This window comes from Bombina bombina, chromosome 7, assembly GCF_027579735.1.
Source record: "Bombina bombina isolate aBomBom1 chromosome 7, aBomBom1.pri, whole genome shotgun sequence".
In the NCBI taxonomy this organism is placed as follows: domain Eukaryota; kingdom Metazoa; phylum Chordata; class Amphibia; order Anura; family Bombinatoridae; genus Bombina; species Bombina bombina.
The window spans coordinates 575,629,358-575,647,395 of NC_069505.1; the positions used below are offsets into that span (position 1 = coordinate 575,629,358).

At 40.0% G+C, this 18,038-nt stretch overlaps 1 protein-coding gene across 1 annotated transcript in view; it reads right to left on the bottom strand.

Annotated features, from left to right (window-relative positions):
- LOC128636590 (steroid 21-hydroxylase) overlaps positions 1-18,038 on the bottom strand; it is a 92,404-nt gene that overhangs the window by 61,121 nt on the left and 13,245 nt on the right. Inside the window, exons 3-4 of the mRNA XM_053689584.1 lie at positions 9,132-9,286; positions 467-562 (exon numbers count right to left, since the gene is read on the bottom strand). Coding sequence (XP_053545559.1) covers positions 467-562; positions 9,132-9,286 — 251 coding nt within the window. The remainder of the gene's footprint in view (positions 1-466; positions 563-9,131; positions 9,287-18,038) is intronic.

An 18,038-nucleotide genomic window follows, 5' to 3' on the forward strand; every position in this document is an offset into this window, starting at 1 on the left:
GCCCTTTCTCCACCAGTGAGCAGGGGGCGGGATTGCAAAAGCATTTTACTAGAAATGCTTGTGCAATGTTACATTTAGCAAGGCCAAGCGGACATGATTCGCTACAGAGATCCGCTTGGCTCGACCATTAATAAATCTACCCTCTAGTCCGTTTTATCTATCTGCAATTTTTTTTTACCATGAATCAGTGTCATTGTGCACCTTACTAACGTACCCGGCTGGAATTTGGTGACCCTTTAAAAATAATGAGAGTGGGGCTCTTAAATATATAAACACAAATAAATGTAAAAATGAAGTATGTCAAAAATATAATGAAAATAATATATAAACACAAATAAATGTAAAAATGAAGTATGTCAAAAATATAATGAAAATAATAATAATGAAATTAAATAAAATAGAGAAAATAAATAAACTAGAAAGTTATAAAGAGAGAAATGCGCGTGAGCTATCGTCTCGTACTCACTGTAGAGCCAAATGTCAGTATTGCAATAACTCTACAAGTTCGCAGAGAGAAATCTTCTGAAATATCCACGGGGGATCCAACTTTGTGAAGATAATCCTTAACAGTCAGAGAAAAAAATGTACAGAAACATTAAATTCTGGGTATTTTTTTAAGTCACTGCATCAAGTAGTTGGTATTTTAAAAATATATCTTCCCGTAATAAATAAAAAAAATATTTTTTAAGCTAGTGAAGTTTTGTTCCTGCCCACCAATAGAGCTGTAGTACTTGACCTTTCAAGACAATGAGAAACCAGTCCCTAGGGATGAGCTATTTACAAACATTATTTTCCTTTTTAGTTTCAAAGTTAATTTACACAGCTTAAACTTCATCTTTTTTAAAGGGGCAGTAAACTTACAAACTAATGTTATAGTGCAGAATTATATAACATTAGCTTAGTGGCAGATGTATACATTAACCCCTTAATGACCGGACCATTTTTCAGTTTTCTTACCCTTAATGACAATGGCTATTTTTAAATTTCTGCAGTGTTTGTGTTTAGCTGTAATTTTCCTCTTACTCATTTACTGTACCCACACATATTATAAACCGTTTTTCTCGCCATTAAATGGACTTTCTAAAGATACCATTTTTTTCATCACATCTTATAATTTAATATAAAAAATATATAAAATATGAGGAAAAAATGAAAAAAAACACACTTTTTCTAACTTTGACCTCCAAAATCTGTTACACATCTACAACCACCAAAAAACACCCATGCTAAATAGTTTCTAAATTTTGTCCTGAGTTTAGAAATACCCAATGGTTACATGTTGTTTGCTTTTTTTGCAAGTTATAGGGCAATAAGTACAAGTAGAACTTTGCTATTTCCAAACCACTTTTTTTCAAAATTAGCGCTAGTTACATTGGAACACTGATATCTGTCCGGAATCCCTGAATATCCCTTGACATGTATATATTTTTTTTTTAGAAGACAACCCAAAGTATTGATTTATGCCCATTTTGGTATATTTCATGCCACCATTTCACTGCCAAATGCGAGCAAATAAAAAAAATTGTTCACTTTTTCACAAATTTTGTCACAAACTTTAGGTTTCTCACTGAAATTATTTACAAACAGTTTGTGCAATTATGGCACAAATGGTTGTAAATGCTTCTCTGGGATCCCCTTTGTTCAGAAATAGCAGACATATATGGCTTTGGCGTTGCTTTTTGGTAATTAGAAGGCCGCTAAATGCAGCTGCGCACCACACGTGTATTATGCCCAGCAGTGAAGGGGTTAATTAGGGATCTTGTAGGGACCTTGAAGGGTTAATTTTAGCTTTAGTGTAGTGTAGTAGACAACCCAAAGTATTGATTTTGGTATATTTCATGCCACCATTTCACCGCCAAATGCGAGCAAATAAAAAAAAAAGTGACATTTTTCACAATTTTAGGTTTCTCACTTAAATTATTTACAAACAGCTTGTGCAATTATGGCACAAATGGTTGTAAATGCTTCTCTGGGATCTCCTTTGTTCAGAAATAGCAGACATATATGGCTTTGGCGTTGCTTTTTGGCAATTAGGAGGCCGCTAAATGCTGCTGCGCACCACACTTGTATTAAGCCCAGCAGTGAAGGGGTTAATTAGGTAGCTTGTAGAGAGCTTGCAGGGTTAATTTTAGCTTTAGTGTAGAGATTAGCCTCCCACCTGACACATCCCACCCCCTGATCCCTCCCAGACAGCTCTCTTCCCTCCCCCACCCCACAATTGTCCCCGCCATCTTAAGTACTGGCAGAAAGTCTGCCAGTACTAAAATAAAAGGTGTTTTTTTTTGTTTGTTTTTTTAATTATTCAGCTGTGATGGACCCCTGCCTTAACCCCCAACCTCCCTGATCCCCCCCAAACACCTCTCTAACCCTCCCCACCTACCTATTTGCCACCATCTTGGGTACTGGCAGCTGTCTGCCAGTACCCAGTTTTCCCCAAAAAATAAAGTGGTTTTTTTTTACTTTTAAATATTTTTTTCATTTTTTCTGTAGTGTAGCTGCCCCCCCCCCCAGTACCCCCACCCCCCTAACCCTACTAGATCGTATTATTATTAAAAAATTTTTACAGTTTGCTGCCCCCCCCCTCCCTCTTAACAAAATTCATTGGTGGCAGTGATTGCTGCGCGCGCGCGCACACACACACACACACGCACGCGCGCGCGCACGCAGGCCCCCGCACGCTCCCGGCACCCGGAGTGCACAATAGCGATGGCCGCCCACCCTCCTCCCTGTAAGCTCCCACCCACCAACGAACGGCCCCATCGCTACCGGTGCAGAGAGGGCCACAGAGTGGCTCTCTCTGCATTGGATGCTTTTTAAATGGTATTGCAGGATGCCTCAATATCGAGGCATCACTGCAATACCCTGAGAGCTGCTGGAAGCGATTGCGATCGCTCCAGCACTCTCTTAGACAACTGACGTACCAGGTACGTCCATTGTCACTAACTGCTTGTTAATGCATGACGTACCTGGTACGTCAGTTGTCATTAAGGGGTTAAAGGATTTTTATTTAAAAGTTCATTTTTCCAGAACGCTACTCCTTGTTCTACTGAGGGGGTCTGGTTTTTCCTCAGCGGATCGTGGCAACACTGTCTAGTCACAGCGTGCCCGGTCACGCCATTAAACTAAATGTAGCCACCTGTTGAACGAAATGTTGACATATTTTGCTGTAAAAATACTTTCTAAACTTGTGTCTCTGTTACTGACACAATGAAAATTGAGATGTAAAATATATGTGCAAATTTATTCTCTGTACACTTGTTCGAAAATTCAATAAAAACAGTTGATTTAAACTAAATGTAGCTGGCTCCCGCTCTGTTCTAGTAGCAGGAGCGAGCTACATTCAGTTTAACGATGCGACCGGGCACGCTGTGACTAGACAGTGTTGCCGAGATGCGCTTAGGAAAAAACAGACCCGCTCAGTAGAGCAAGAAGCGGCGTTCTGGAAAAATGAACTTTTAAATAAAAATCCTCTGCAATCCTTTAATGTATACGCCTGCCACTAGTTTACTGCCCCTTTAATGCAATAAATATATTTTACTTGTATATTTGCTGCTCTTTCTTATGCAGTTATTTTTCATTATGTTAAATAAGGCTCAAGCAAACTAACTCACGCTGAAACATAGGGGTTTCTTAATTTCCAGAATCCCTTCAGGAAGAGTGTAGGGTGGCCACTTTTACCTTTTAACAGCCATGCTCATTTGCATAAATTTGCATAAACAATTTTACAGCATCAATTAGAAACTAAAGCTGCTTTGACTGATTTTAAATTATCTTTAGTTTATAAAAAGATTCTAACACACTTAGGAGAACTTTGACTTTGATAGCATCTTTATTTCTATATTTAAAATTTATTTTCAACTTTGATCTGAACCTTAAAAATGATGGCTACTTTGGTGAAATACTGGCTGGGTGACAACCGTAGAAGAGCGACACAGTGGGAGATAACTGATGAATTGAGTAAGGAAGAGAAAAAGAAAATAAAAAATGGAGAGAAAATAGATGAGGCATGGGGAGAGGTAGAAGAAATAGGATAGAAAAGAAATATAAAGAAATTGCTTGTTCTATCTGTATCATGAAAGAAAAATCTTGGGTTTCATGTCCCTTTAATAACTACTAATTTATTTATTGTAAAGTGATATCTGTTGTGAATATTATATTTATATTACCAGATGTGCTAGGGTGTGTGAGAGGAATAAGAGACAGCTTTTAAAATATAAAATAAAGGGAGCCATTAACAGATGGACACCTAGATTACGAGTTTTGCGGTAACAGGGGTGCGGTGCTAACGAGCAGTTTTCCCACACCGCTCACCTACAGACAGCGCTGGTATTACGGGTTTTTACAAACCCGGCATTAGCCGCAGAAAAGTGAGCGGAGAGCAAAATTTAGCTCCACATCTCACCTCAATACCAGCGCTGCTTAAGTCAGCGGTGAGCTGGCAAAACGTGCTTGTGCACGATTTCCCCATAGGAATCAATGGGGGAGAGCCGGCTGAAAAAAAACCTAACACCTGCAAAAAAGCAGCGTTCAGCTCTTAACGCAGCCCCATTGATTCCTATGGGGAAATAAAAGTTATGTCTACACCTAACACCCTAACATGAACCCGAGTCTAAACACCCCTAATCTTACACTTACTAACCCCTAATCCGCCGCCCCCAACATCGCCGACACCTGCATTTTATTATTAACCCCTAATCCGCCGCCCCCAACATCGCCGACACCTGCATTTTATTATTAACCCCTAATCTGCCGCTCCGGACACCGCCGCCACCTACATTATACTTATGAACCCCTGATCTGCTGCCCCCAACGTCGCCGACACCTACATTATATTTATTAACCCCTAATCTGCCGCCCCCAATGTCGCCGCCACCTACCTACACTTATTAACCCCTAATCTGCTGCCCCCAACATCGCCGTCACTATAATAAAGTTATTAACCCCTAAACCTAAGTCTAACCCTAACACCCCCCTAACTTAAATATAATTTTAATACATTTAAATAAAACATACTATCATTAACTAAATTATTCCTATTTAAAACTAAATACTTACCTATAAAATAAACCCTAAGATAGCTACACTATAACTAATAGTTACATTGTAGCTAGCTTAGGATTTATTTTTATTTTACAGGCAAGTTTGTATTTATTTTAACTAGGTACAATAGTTATTAAATAGTTATTAACTGTACACCTAACACTACACTATAATTAAATTAATTACCTTAACTAAATACAATCAAATACAATTTAAAAAAAATATCTAAAGTACAAAAAAAAAACTAAATTACAGAAAATAATAAAATATTACAAGTTTTTTTAAACTAATTACACCTAATCTAATCCCCCTAATAAAATAAAAAAGCCCCCCAAAACAATAAAAAGCCCTACCCTACACTAAATTACAAATAGCCCTTAAAAGGGCCTTTTGCGGGGCATTGCCCCAAAGTAATCAGCTCTTTTACCTGTAAAAAAAATACAATACCCCCCCAACATTAAAACCCACCACCCACACACCCAACCCTACTCTAAAACCCACCCAATCCCCCCTTAATAAAACCTAACACTAACCCCTTGAAGATCACCCTACCTTGAGAAGTCTTCACCCAACCGGGCCGAAGTCGTCAACGAAGCCGGCAGAAGTGGTCCTCCAGACTTGCAGAAGTCTTCATCGAAGCCAGGAAGAAGAGGTCCTCCAGACGGGCATAAGTATTCATCCAGGCGGCATCTTCTGTCTTCATCCATCCGGCGCGGAGCGGGTCCATCTTCCAGACATCCGACGCGGAGCATCCTCTTCAAAATAAGTCCAACTGAAGAATGAAGGTTCCTTTAAATGACGTCATCCAAGATGGCGTCCCTTAAATTCCGATTGGCTGATAGAATTCTATCAGCCAATCGGAATTAAGGTTAAAAATTGAAGTTCAATCCTATTGGCTGATCCAATCAGCCAATAGGATTGAGCTGGCATTCTATTGGCTGATTGGGTCAGCCAATAGAATGCAAGCTCAATCCTATTGGCTGATTGCATCAGCCAATAGGATTTTTTCTACCTTAATTCCGATTGGCTGATAGAATTCTATCAGCCAATAGGAATTCAAGGGACGCCATCTTGGATGACGTCATTTAAAGGAACCTTCATTCTTCAGTTGGACTTCGTTTGAAGAGGATGCTCCGCGTCAGATGTCTTGAAGATGGAGCCGCTCCGCGCCGGATGGATGAAGACAGAAGATGCCGCCTGGATGAAGACTTCTGCCCGTCTAGAGGACCTCTTCTTCCCGGCTTGGATGAAGACTTCTGCCCGTCTGGAGGACCACTTCGCCCGGCTTCGTTGAGGACTTCGGCCCGGTTGGGTGAAGACTTCTCAAGGTAGGGTGATCTTCAAGGGGTTAGTGTTAGGTTTTATTAAGAGGGAGTTGGGTGGGTTTTAGAGTAGGGTTGGGTGTGTGGGTGGTGGGTTTTAATGTTGGGGAGGGGTATTGTACTTTTTTTACAGGTAAAAGAGCTGATTACTTTGGGGCAATGCCCCGCAAAAGGCCCTTTTAAGGGCTATTTGTAATTTAGGGTAGGGATTTTTATTATTTTGGGGGGCTATTTTATTTTATTAGGGGGATTAGATTAGGTGTAATTAGTTTAAAAAACTTGTAATTATTTTATTATTTTCTGTAATTTAGTGGGGGTTTTTCGTACTTTAGATAATTTTTTTAAATTGTATTTAATTGTATTTAGTTAAGGTAATTAATTTAATTATAGTGTAGTGTTAGGTGTAATTGTAACTTAGGTTAGGATTTATTTTACAGGTAAATTTGACTTTATTTTAACTAGGTAGCTATTAAATAGTTAATAACTATTGTACCTAGTTAAAATAAATACAAAGTTGCCTATAAAATAAAAATAAGCCCGAAGCTAGATACAATGTAACTATTAGTTATATTGTAGCTATCTTAGGGTTTATTTTACAGGTATTTAGTTTTAAATAGGAATTATTTAGTGAATTGTAGTAATTTTATTTAGATTTATTTAAATTATATTTAAGTTAGGGGGGTGTTAGGGTTAGACTTAGATTTAGGGGTTAATAACTTTAATATAGTTGCGGCGACTTTGTGGGCTGCAGATTAGGGATTAATAAATGTAGGTAGGTGTCGGCGATGTTAGGGATGGCAGATTAGGGGTTAATAAAATTAAACTAGTGTTTGAGATGCGGGAGTGCGGCGGTTTAGGGGTTAATGTATTTTTTATAGTGGCGGCGATGTCCGGTTCGGCAGATTAGGGGTTAAAAATTGTATTTTAGTGTTTGCGATGTGGGGGGCCTCGGTTTAGGGGTTAATAGGTAGTTTATGGGTGTTAGTGTACTTTTTAGCACTTTAGTTAAGAGTTTTATGCTACGGCGTTAGCCCATAAAACTCTTAACTACTGACTTTTAAATGCGGTATCAGTCTTGACAGGAGAGGCTGTACCGCTCACTTTTGGTTAGACTCATAATACCAGCGTTATGCAAGTCCCATAGAAAATATAGGATACGGAATTGACGTAAGTGGATTTGCGGTATTTTCGAGTCTGACCAAAAAAGTGAGCAGTACACCTGTACATGCAAGACTCGTAATACCAGTGGGCGTTAAAAAGCAGCATTAGGACCTCTTAACGCTGCTTTTTAACCCTAACGCACAACTCGTAATCTAGCCGGGAGTCTTCTGCCTAACAAACGTAAAAGTTACCGGTTATGACGGGTAGGAATTACAGCAGATTATGCCTGGTATATACTGTTATCTGTGTGTTTTCAGCATTATTGCATGTGAGGTTCTTATTAAAATGATATGAAACCCAAATGTTTTCCTTAAAGGGACATAATACTCATATGCTAAATCACTTGAAACTGATGCAGTATAACTGTAAAAAGCTGACAGGAAAATATCACCTGAATATCTCTATGTAAAAAAGGAAGATATTTTACCTCACAATTTCCTCAGCTCACCAGAGTAAGCGCTGTGTAAAAAAAAATTATACTCAGCTGCTGTCCAGCTGCAGGTAAAAAAAAATAAAAAAAAATGAAGAAATGAACAGCAGCCAATCAGCATCAGCAGTGCTGAGGTCATGAATTCTTTTACTGTGATCTCATGAGATTTCACTTAACTCTCATGAGATTTCATAGTAAACTTCCTTACACTGAATAGGGAAATAAGATGAGTGTGCACGAAAGCTCGCTCCTTCCGCTGTCCCGGGACAGACATACTGATTTGCTGCTTAGAAGTCCTTTACAATGGGATGTGGCTACTGAGGAACTTTTGAGGTAAAATATCTTTCTTTTTTACATAGAGATGTTCAGGTGATATTTTCTAGTCAGCTTTTTACAGCTATGCTGCATCACTTTCAAGTGTTAAAACATTTGGGTATTATGGTCCTTTAATGATTCAGATAGAGCAGTAATTTTAAACAACTTTCTAATTGACTCCTATTATCATTTTTTCTTAGTTCTCTTGGTATCTTTACTTGAAAAAGCAGGAGTGTAAGCTTAGGAGCCAGCCCTTTAGTTCAGCACCTAGGTAGAGCTTGCTGATTGGTGGCTAAATGTAGCCAAAAGTGGGAGCTATTATTTTCATTATTTCATTTAAATTAATGGTGTGAAATGCTACAACAAAAAACCCAGACTAATAATTCATCTTTTTCATTTTGAGTATGTTGTGTGTTATCGATAAAGTGACCCTTATTTTTATTATTCCTCAGTTCTGGTCATTGCCAACACCAAGATCGTTTTACAGCATTTTATTATTGCACTATTGATCGCTTATAACTGTATTTGAATTTGCATGGGTTAAAATCAGAGCAGCAATGCACTACTGGAAGATAGCTAAATAGCATATCTGGTGAGGCAGTGGCATGAGCATATGCGTGCAGCCACCAATCAGCAGCCAGCTCCCATTAGTGCATTGCTGCTCCTGATCCTACCTAAGTATGCTTTTCAACAAAGAATATCAAGAGAACGGAGAACATTTGATATTAGAAGTAAATTGAAAAATGTCTTACAATTGCATGCTCCATCTGAACCATGACCTTTAATTTGCTTCCCTATCCCTTTAAACTCACCTACCCACAAACCACTCACCTGTCTGTTACACTTTCTATCCATATTCTTACCTGGCACAGCTTTCGGGCTTCTCCACACAACAAGTCATTAAGGTCCCTGCGCATGCGTCCCTGAAGGGCGGAGTGAGTAAGTCGTCTCTGTACCTTCCATGCGGGGGTGTAATCTCCCAGAGACAAGTCCTTGCCCCCCATGGATATAAGATCCCCTGTGCAGAAGAACACAAGAGACTCATCTGCAAATCAGTGGTGTAGACTGGGTCTATTTCCTCTGTCATATACATGTTTTATTAGAGGCCTATGAATTAAAGGGACATTCCAAAGCAAAAATAAAAGGGTCTTATTTGTTAGAGCATGCCGCTTTTGCTTTAGGATTCCTTGCTAACTAAGGAGTTGATTGCAATTGTTCTGAGTTTTCTTTTTAATATTGGAAAAAAACGGGAGTGGAAATATTTTTTTTCTATTAAAGGGACATAAACCCCCACATTTTTATTTTGTGGTTTAGATAGAACATACAATTTTAAACAACTTTCTAATATACTTATATTATCAAATTGTCTCTGTTTTCTTCTTATCCTTTGTTGAAAAGCAGGGATGCAAGCTCAGGAATGTGCCCGTGTCTGCAGCATTATATGGTAGCAGTTTTGCAACAATGTTATACATTAGCAGCAGCACTAGATGGCAGCACAATTTCCTGTCATGTAGTACTAATGTTATACATTAGCAAGAGCACTAGATGGCAGCACAATTTCCTGTCATGTAGTACTAATGTTATACATTAGCAAGATCACTAGAGGGCAGCACTATTTCCTGTCATGTAGTACTAATGTTATGCATTAGCAAGAGCACTAGATGGCAGCACAATTTCCTGTCATGTAGTACTAATGTTATACATTAACAAGAGCACTAGATGGCAGCACTATTTCCTGTCATGTAGTACTAATGTTATACATTAGCAAGATCACTAGAGGGCAGCACTATTTCCTGTCATGTAGTACTAATGTTATACATTAGCAAGAGCACTAGATGGCAGCACAATTTCCTGTCATGTAGTGCTAATGTTATACATTAACAAGAGCACTAGATGACAGCACAATTTCCTGTCATGTAGTGCTAATGTTATACATTAGCAAGAGCACTAGATGGCAGCACTATTTCCTGTCATGTAGTACTAATGTTATACATTAGCAAGAGCACTAGAGGGCAGCACTATTTCCTGTCATGTAGTACTAATGTTATACATTAGCAAGAGCACTAGATGGCAGCACTATTTCCTGTCATGTAGTACTAATGTTATACATTAGCAAGAGCACTAGATGGCAGCACTATTTCCTGTCATGTAGTACTAATGTTATCCATTAGCAAGAGCACTAGATGGCAGCACTATTTCCTGTCATGTAGTACTAATGTTATACATTAGCAAGAGCACTAGAGGCCAGCACTATTTCCTGTGATGTAGTACTAATGTTATAAATTAGCAAGAGCCCTAGAGGGCAGCACTATTTCCTGTCATGTAGTACTAATGTTATACATTAGCAAGAGCACTAGATGGCAGCACTATTTCCTTTCATGTAGTGCTAAAGTTACATACTAGTAAGAGCACTAGATGGCAGCACAATTTCCTGTCATGTAGTACTAATGTTATATATTAGCAAAAGCACTAGATGGCAGCACTATTTCCTGTCATGTAGTGCTAAAGTTATATACTAGTAAGAGCACTAGATGGCAGCACAATTTCCTGTCATGTAGTACTAATGTTATATATTAGTAAGAGCACTAGGTGGCAGCACTATTTCCTGTCAGGTAGTACTAATGTTATACATTAGCAAGAGCACTAGATGGCAGCACTATTTCCTGTCATGTAGTGCTAATGTTATACATTAACAAGAGCACTAGATGGCAGCACTATTTCCTGTCATGTAGTACTAATGTTATACATTTGCAAGAGCACTAGATGGCAGCACTATTTCCTGTCATGTAGTACTAATGTTATACATTAGCAAGAGAACTAGATGGCAGCACTATTTCCTGTCATGTAGTGCTAATGTTATATACTAGTAAGAGCACTAGATGGCAGCACAATTTCCTGTCATGTAGTACTAATGTTATACATTAGCAAGAGCACTAGAGGGCAGCACTATTTCCTGTCATGTAGTACTAATGTTATACATTAGCAAGAGCACTAGAGGGCAGCACTATTTCCTGTCATGTAGTGCTAATGTTATATACTAGTAAGAGCACTAGATGGCAGCACTATTTCCTATCATGTAGTATTAATGTTATACATTAGCAAGAGCACTAGATGGCAGCACTATTTCCTGTCATGTAGTACTAATGTTATACATTAAAAAGAGCACTAGATGGCAGCACTATTTCCTGTCATGTAGTGCTAATGTTATATACTAGTAAGAGCACTAGATGGCAGCACTATTTCCTGTCATGTAGTACTAATGTTATATATTAGCAAGAGCACTAGATGGCAGCACTATTTCCTGTCATGTAGTACTAATGTTATACATTAGCAAGAGCACTAGATGGCAGCACTATTTCCTGTCATGTAGTGCTAATGTTATACATTAACAAGAGCACTAGATGGCAGCACTATTTCCTGTCATGTAGTACTAATGTTATACATTAGCAGGAGCACTAGATGGCAGCACAATTTCCTGTCATGCGCACGCTACCTATCTAGATATCTCTTCAACAAAGAATAACATGAGAACTAAGCAAATTTGATAATAGAAGTAAATTGGGAACTTTGTTTAAAATTAATTCTCTATCTGGATAATGAAAACATTTTGGGTTTCATGTCCCTACAACTAAGTGATCACTTATTACATCTTTTATAACGGGATTTTAACATGTATTATGCTGCATATCATTAAAACAGTCAAGTGACAAGGATTAAAATATAGGCAAAAGTTCCAAACCTCACTGTACAGAACGAGGTTTATCTTTGACGAATTTCATTTAATGTATGAAGATTTTTAATAACATGATTTTTGGGACTTCCGTATACTGTAAAACCCATTTTGATTGACAAGACTGGCAAAGGATTAAATACCAATCACAAATACCCGATTACTGATAGAAATCCCGAGACAAAATTACTGTAACTTAGTTATGAAAATGCGTGTATGAAATAAAAATTAACATTTTAATTGCTAAATCCCATTGCTAGATGTTGTAGTCTTAATTTCCGTTTTCTCCCGTTTTACACAGATCCCGTTTGTTGTACAAGATATCACGTATTGGTTTTCGAATGTTACTTTCGTCTTCAAATGTCCCGCTTCAGATTGAATATCCATATTCAAAATTTCGAATGTAACATTTGATTTAACAAACACTATTCAGAAGTTCAATAGTAGAAGCTGGAGCCTCAGAAAGTGTGCAGATAAAACAAAATGTTTGCTTACCTGATAAATTTCTTTCTTTCTAGATACGGTGAGTCCACAGAGTCATCAATTACTGTTGGGAATAACACTCCTGGCCAGCAGGAGGAGGCAAAGAGCACCACAGCAAAGCTGTTGAGTATCACTTCCCTTCCTAACAACCCTCCAGTCATTCAACCGAAGGTATCAAATTTATTAAATTTTGAAAAAGTGTGTAAAGAAGACCAAATCGCAGACTTGCAAATCTGCTCCCCAAAGCCCTTATTCTTAAAGGCCCAAGAAGAAGAAACACCCCTTGTGGAATGAGCTGTGATTTTCTCAGTAGGCTGCTGTCCAGCAGTATCATACGCCAAACGAATAATATTTCTCAACCAGAAAGAAAGAGAAGCAGTAGCAGTAGAAAGCAGTAGCTTTCTGACCATTACGTTTACCAGAAAAACAAACAAACAACGCAGAAGACTGACGAAAGTCCTTAGTTGCCTGCAAATAGAATTTAAGAGCATGCACCACATCTAGGTTGTGCAACAAACGTTCCTTATGAGAAGAAGGATTAGGACACAGAGAAGAAACAACAATTTCCTGATTAATATTTCTAACCGAAACAACCTTAGGAAGAAAACCAAACTTGGTACGAAGAACTGCCTTATCAGCATGAAATATGAGATAAGGTAAATCGCACTGCAAAGCCAAGAGTTCTGAAACTCTACTCTCAGAAGAGATAGCAGTAATAAACAAAACCTTCCAAGATAACAACTTAATATCTATTGAATGCATTGGCTCAAACGGAGTTTGTTGCAAAACTTTAAGAACAAGGTTAAGGTTCCAAGGTGGAGCAACAGATTTAAACACAGGTCTGATTCTGACCAAGGCCTGACAAAAATATTGCACATCTGGCACATCCACCAGATGCTTGTGCAACAAAATAGATAGGGGAGAGTTTTGACCTTTCAGAGTACTGACAGACAAACCCTTCTCCAGACCTTCCTGGAGAAAGGATAAAATTCTTAGACTCCTGACTCCTGTATCCCTTGGATTCACACCAATAAAGATATTTACGCCATATCATATGGTAAATCTTTCTAGTGACAGGCTTACGAGCCTGAATCATGGTCTCAATGACCGACTCAGAAAATCCACGCTTGGATAAAATTAAGCGTTCAATCTCCAAGCAGTCAGCTTTAAAGAAACAAGATTTGGATGAAGAAAAGGATCCTGAAGCAGAAGGTCCTTCCTCAGAGGGAGTCTCCACGGTGGTAGAGACGACATTTCCACTAGATCTGCATACCAGATCCTGCGAGGCCACCGACGCTCTCTTTTGCTTGATCCGAGCAATAACTTGTGGAAGGAGAGCAAACGGAGGAAGCAGATATGCCACCCTGAAGTTCCAAGGAACTGCCAGAGCATCTATCAGAAAAGCCTGAGGATCTCTTAACCTTGAACCGTACTTTGTAAGCTTGGCATTCTGACGAGACGCCATCAGATCCAATTCCGGTGACCCCCATTTGGTTGTTAACTCGGAGAACACATTCAGATGGAGTTCCCACTCCCCGGGATGGAAAGTCTGTCTGCTCAGGAAATCTGCTTCCCAATTGTCCACTCCTGGGATGTGGATGGCAGATAGACAGCAATTGTGAGCCTCCACCCACTGAATGATTCGCGTCACCTCCTTCATGCCTAAGGAACTCTGAGTTCACGAGTTCCCCCCTGGTGGTTGATGTAAGCCACTGAGGTTATGTTGTCTGACTGGAATCTGATAAAACGGGCTAGAGTTAACTGAGGCCAAGCCATCAAGGCATTGAAGATCACTCTCAACTCCAGAATGTCTATGGGGAGAGTTGATTCCTCCTGAGACCAGAGCCCCTGCACCTGCAACGAGTCTCAGACCGCTCCCCAGCCCCTCAGGCTGGTGTCCGTGGTCACAATCACCCATGAGGGTCTCTGAAAGCATGACCCCTGGGACAGGTGGTCTTGAGACAGCCACCACGGCAGAGAGTCTCTTGTCGATTGATCCAGAACTATCCTCTGTGACAGGCCTGCATAGTCCCTGTTCCATTGACTGAGCATGCATAACTGAAGCGCTCTCAAATGGAATTGAGCAAAGGGAACTATGTCCATGGAAGCCACCATCAGACCTATTACTTCCATACATTGGGCCACTGATGGCCGTACAGCAAATTGTAGAGCTAGGCAAGAGGAAAGAATCTTAGCTCTTCTGACCTCTGTCAGAAAAATCTTCATTGATAGAGAGTCTATAATGGTTCCTAAGAAGAACACCCTTGTAGCTGGAATAAGGGATTTTTTTTCCAAATTCACCTTCCGTCCGTGGGTATGAAGAAAAGGACAACAGGATCTCTGTGTGAGATTCTGCTAGATGAAAGGATGGCGCCTGAACCAGAATATCGTCCAGATAAGGTGCCACTGCAATTCCCCTGGACCGAATTACTGTCAACAGAGCTCCCAGGACCGTTGAGAAAATTCTTGGAGCTGTGGCTAGGCCAAATGGAAGCACTACAAATTGAAAGTGTTTGTCCAGATAGGCAAATCTCAGAAATTTGTGATGATCCCTGTGAATAGGAACATGTAGGTACGCATCCTTCAGATTTATGGTCATCATGAATTGACCCTGTTGAACCAGAGGCAGAATGGAACGGATAGTCTCCATCTTGAAGGACGGAATTCTGAGAAATTTGTTGAGGAACTTTAGATCTAGAATAGGTCTGAAAGTTCCCTCTTTTTTAGGCACCACAAATAGGTTGGAATAGAACCTGAGACCCTGTTCCTGAATTGGGACTAAGACTATCACTCCAAGGATGGAAAGCTCCTGTACACATTTCAAGAACGCCTCTCTTATTATCTGGTCTACAGATAATCTTGAGAGGTGGAATCTGCCCCTGGGAGGGAAGTTCTTGAATTCTAACTTGTACCCATGGGATACTATGTCCACTACCCACGGGTCTGGAACATCTCGCTCTCAAGCCTGAGAAAACTGAAAGAGTCTGCCCCTACTTGATCCGATCCCGGATTGGGGGCAAACCCTTCATGCTGACTTTGATTCAGCTGCGGGCTTCTAAAATTGCTTCCCTTTGTTCCAAGACTGACTGGGCTTCCAAGAAGGCTTGGGCTGATCCTCCTTGGTAGAGGAGGGGGAAGACTTACCTCTGAAGTTACAAAATTTCTCTGACGTCCTTTCGATTTGTTCTTCTTATCTTGAGGCAAAAAAGATCCTTTACCACCCGTGATATTGGAAATCATCTCTGACAAACCCGGCCCAAACAAGGTATTTCCCTTGTAAGGAATTGCCAGAAGCTTAGATTTAGAAGAAACATCTGCTGACCAAGATTTCACCCATAGCGCTCTGCGCACCAAAATTGCAAAACCAGATATTTTGGCTCCCAACTTAATGACTTGCAAAGAAGCCTCAGTGATAAAGGAATTGGCTAACTTGAGAGCCTTAATCCTATCCTGTATCTCCTCCAAAGGAGTTTCTGCTTGGAGGGTCTCAGACAAAGCGTCAAACCAATAAGCTGCTGCACTTGTCACAGTAGCAATACACACCGCTGGTTGCCATTGCAAACCCTGATGAATATACATCTTCTTTAAGAAAGCCTCCAGCTTCTTGTCCAAAGGGTCTTTGAAAGAGCAACTATACTCAATGGGAATAGTAATCCTCTTGGCCAGTGTAGAAATCTCCCCTTCCACCTTGGGAACCGTCTGCCATGACTCCTTAATAAAGTCAGCCACCGGGAACATCTTCCTAAAGACTGGAGATGGGGAAAAAGGAATTCCCGGTCTCTCCCATTGCGGTGCAATAATGTCTGTAGCACGGTCTGGCACCGGAAACACCTCTCCAGGAGAGGGTACATCAAAATATCTATTTAATATGCTAGATTTCTTAGAGTTGACAATGACAGGAGTATCGGAGTCGTCCAAAGTAGCCCAAACCTCCTTTAACAAAACAGGTGTTCAAGGTGTTCAAGCTTGAATCTGAAGGAAAGCATCAGAAAAAGGAAATATACTGTCCAAATCTGAGATTTCACACTCAGAGGCTACCGAAGTATCCTCCTCTTCTGATATATGTAAAAGAGCAACTTGTTTAGCCTGCACTGGATCAGAAACCTTACTATCTGGTTTTCTAATTTTCCTCTTACACCTCCCCTGAAGCAGCCTTCAAATACACTCCGTCAAGAGATTGTGAGGAACCGCAGGGCACTGCATGTGATGCTGATAAAGTCTGAGAGAAAGATGGCTCAGAAACAAAAAGTCTATCTTTATAAATTAAAGTTCTTTCAATGCAAGAAGAACAAAAAGGCAAAGGGTGTTCAACCTGGGAATCCAAGCAAAGTTTGCACTCTATGGAAGGCAATGACTCTTGGTTTATATTGCAAGAAAAAAATTTAAACCAAAAAAAAATAAAATATATTTTTATTTTTAGTATAGTTAATACACAATACACTGTCTTTTTAAGAGAAACTCGCAAGGACCACAATTCAAAGAACGACTTAGGCAATTATTTGAAGATTCACAAGTCAATTTCAAAATAGATTTTTTATAAGTAATTAGTTTGACAGGACTTTAAACCCAAGGTTGAGGCACCTACCTGCCCCTCTCTGCAACGCTTGCAAGACTGATGGCGTGAAGGGAGCAGATCCGACAACAACGAGGCACAGGAAGTTACTATGGCCGCATCTGTTTAGAAAAGCGTGCGCTAGCAAGCCGAGCCGAAGAAGAAGGATCCGCCTCTGCTGTGATGTCAGAGGCGGTCCCGTCGGCCATATTTACTGGAAAAAAAACGTGAAATAGAACCTGATATGCTAGACAGCCTGTTTACAATGAAAACAATTGAACTCACACCAAAATGTACTGAGCCACTAATGATCTTAGGTATACACACACAGCCCTAAAGATCAAAGTCTCTAACCAGTCACACAGTGCCCAGCATCCTGCCCATATGATTCCTGAACTTCAGGAATATGTAAGTCCCGCATAAGGTGCATTCTAATTAACTGCTGGAGTGCCACACTTTCATAAGTATTAAAAAGGCACTTACCTGCACCCTTGATTGTCTGGCAGGAGGGCAGCTCACCTGGGATGAGAGGAAGCCGCTCCTCACAGAGACCTGTGGATCAGAAAAAGGACAGAGTAAGCCTACTCTGGCTTTCTACGTGCGGGCAGCAATATGACTGAGCAAACTGAGTGAGGCCCACTCCACAAGTTCCTAACTGCTTGAAAGCCACCGCAGCCCTACTGAAGAGACTAACATGGAGTACAGCTACACCCATCTTGTCAGGAAAGATCAAAGCAAACTTGCTCAGGCTTTTAAAATAATAAACTCTTGATAAAAGAATCTCTAACAGACACCTAAACTTCACCTCCTCCTTGCACTGAAGGCAAAGAGAATGACTGGGCTTGGTTGGAAGGGAGGTGCTCTTTGCCTCCTCCTACTGGCCAGGAATGAAATTCCCAACAGTAATTGATGATTTTGTGGACTCACCGTATCTTAAGAAAGAAAAAGACTGTGCACAATTTGATAATGGAAGTAAATTGGAAAGTCTTTTAAAATTCCATTCTC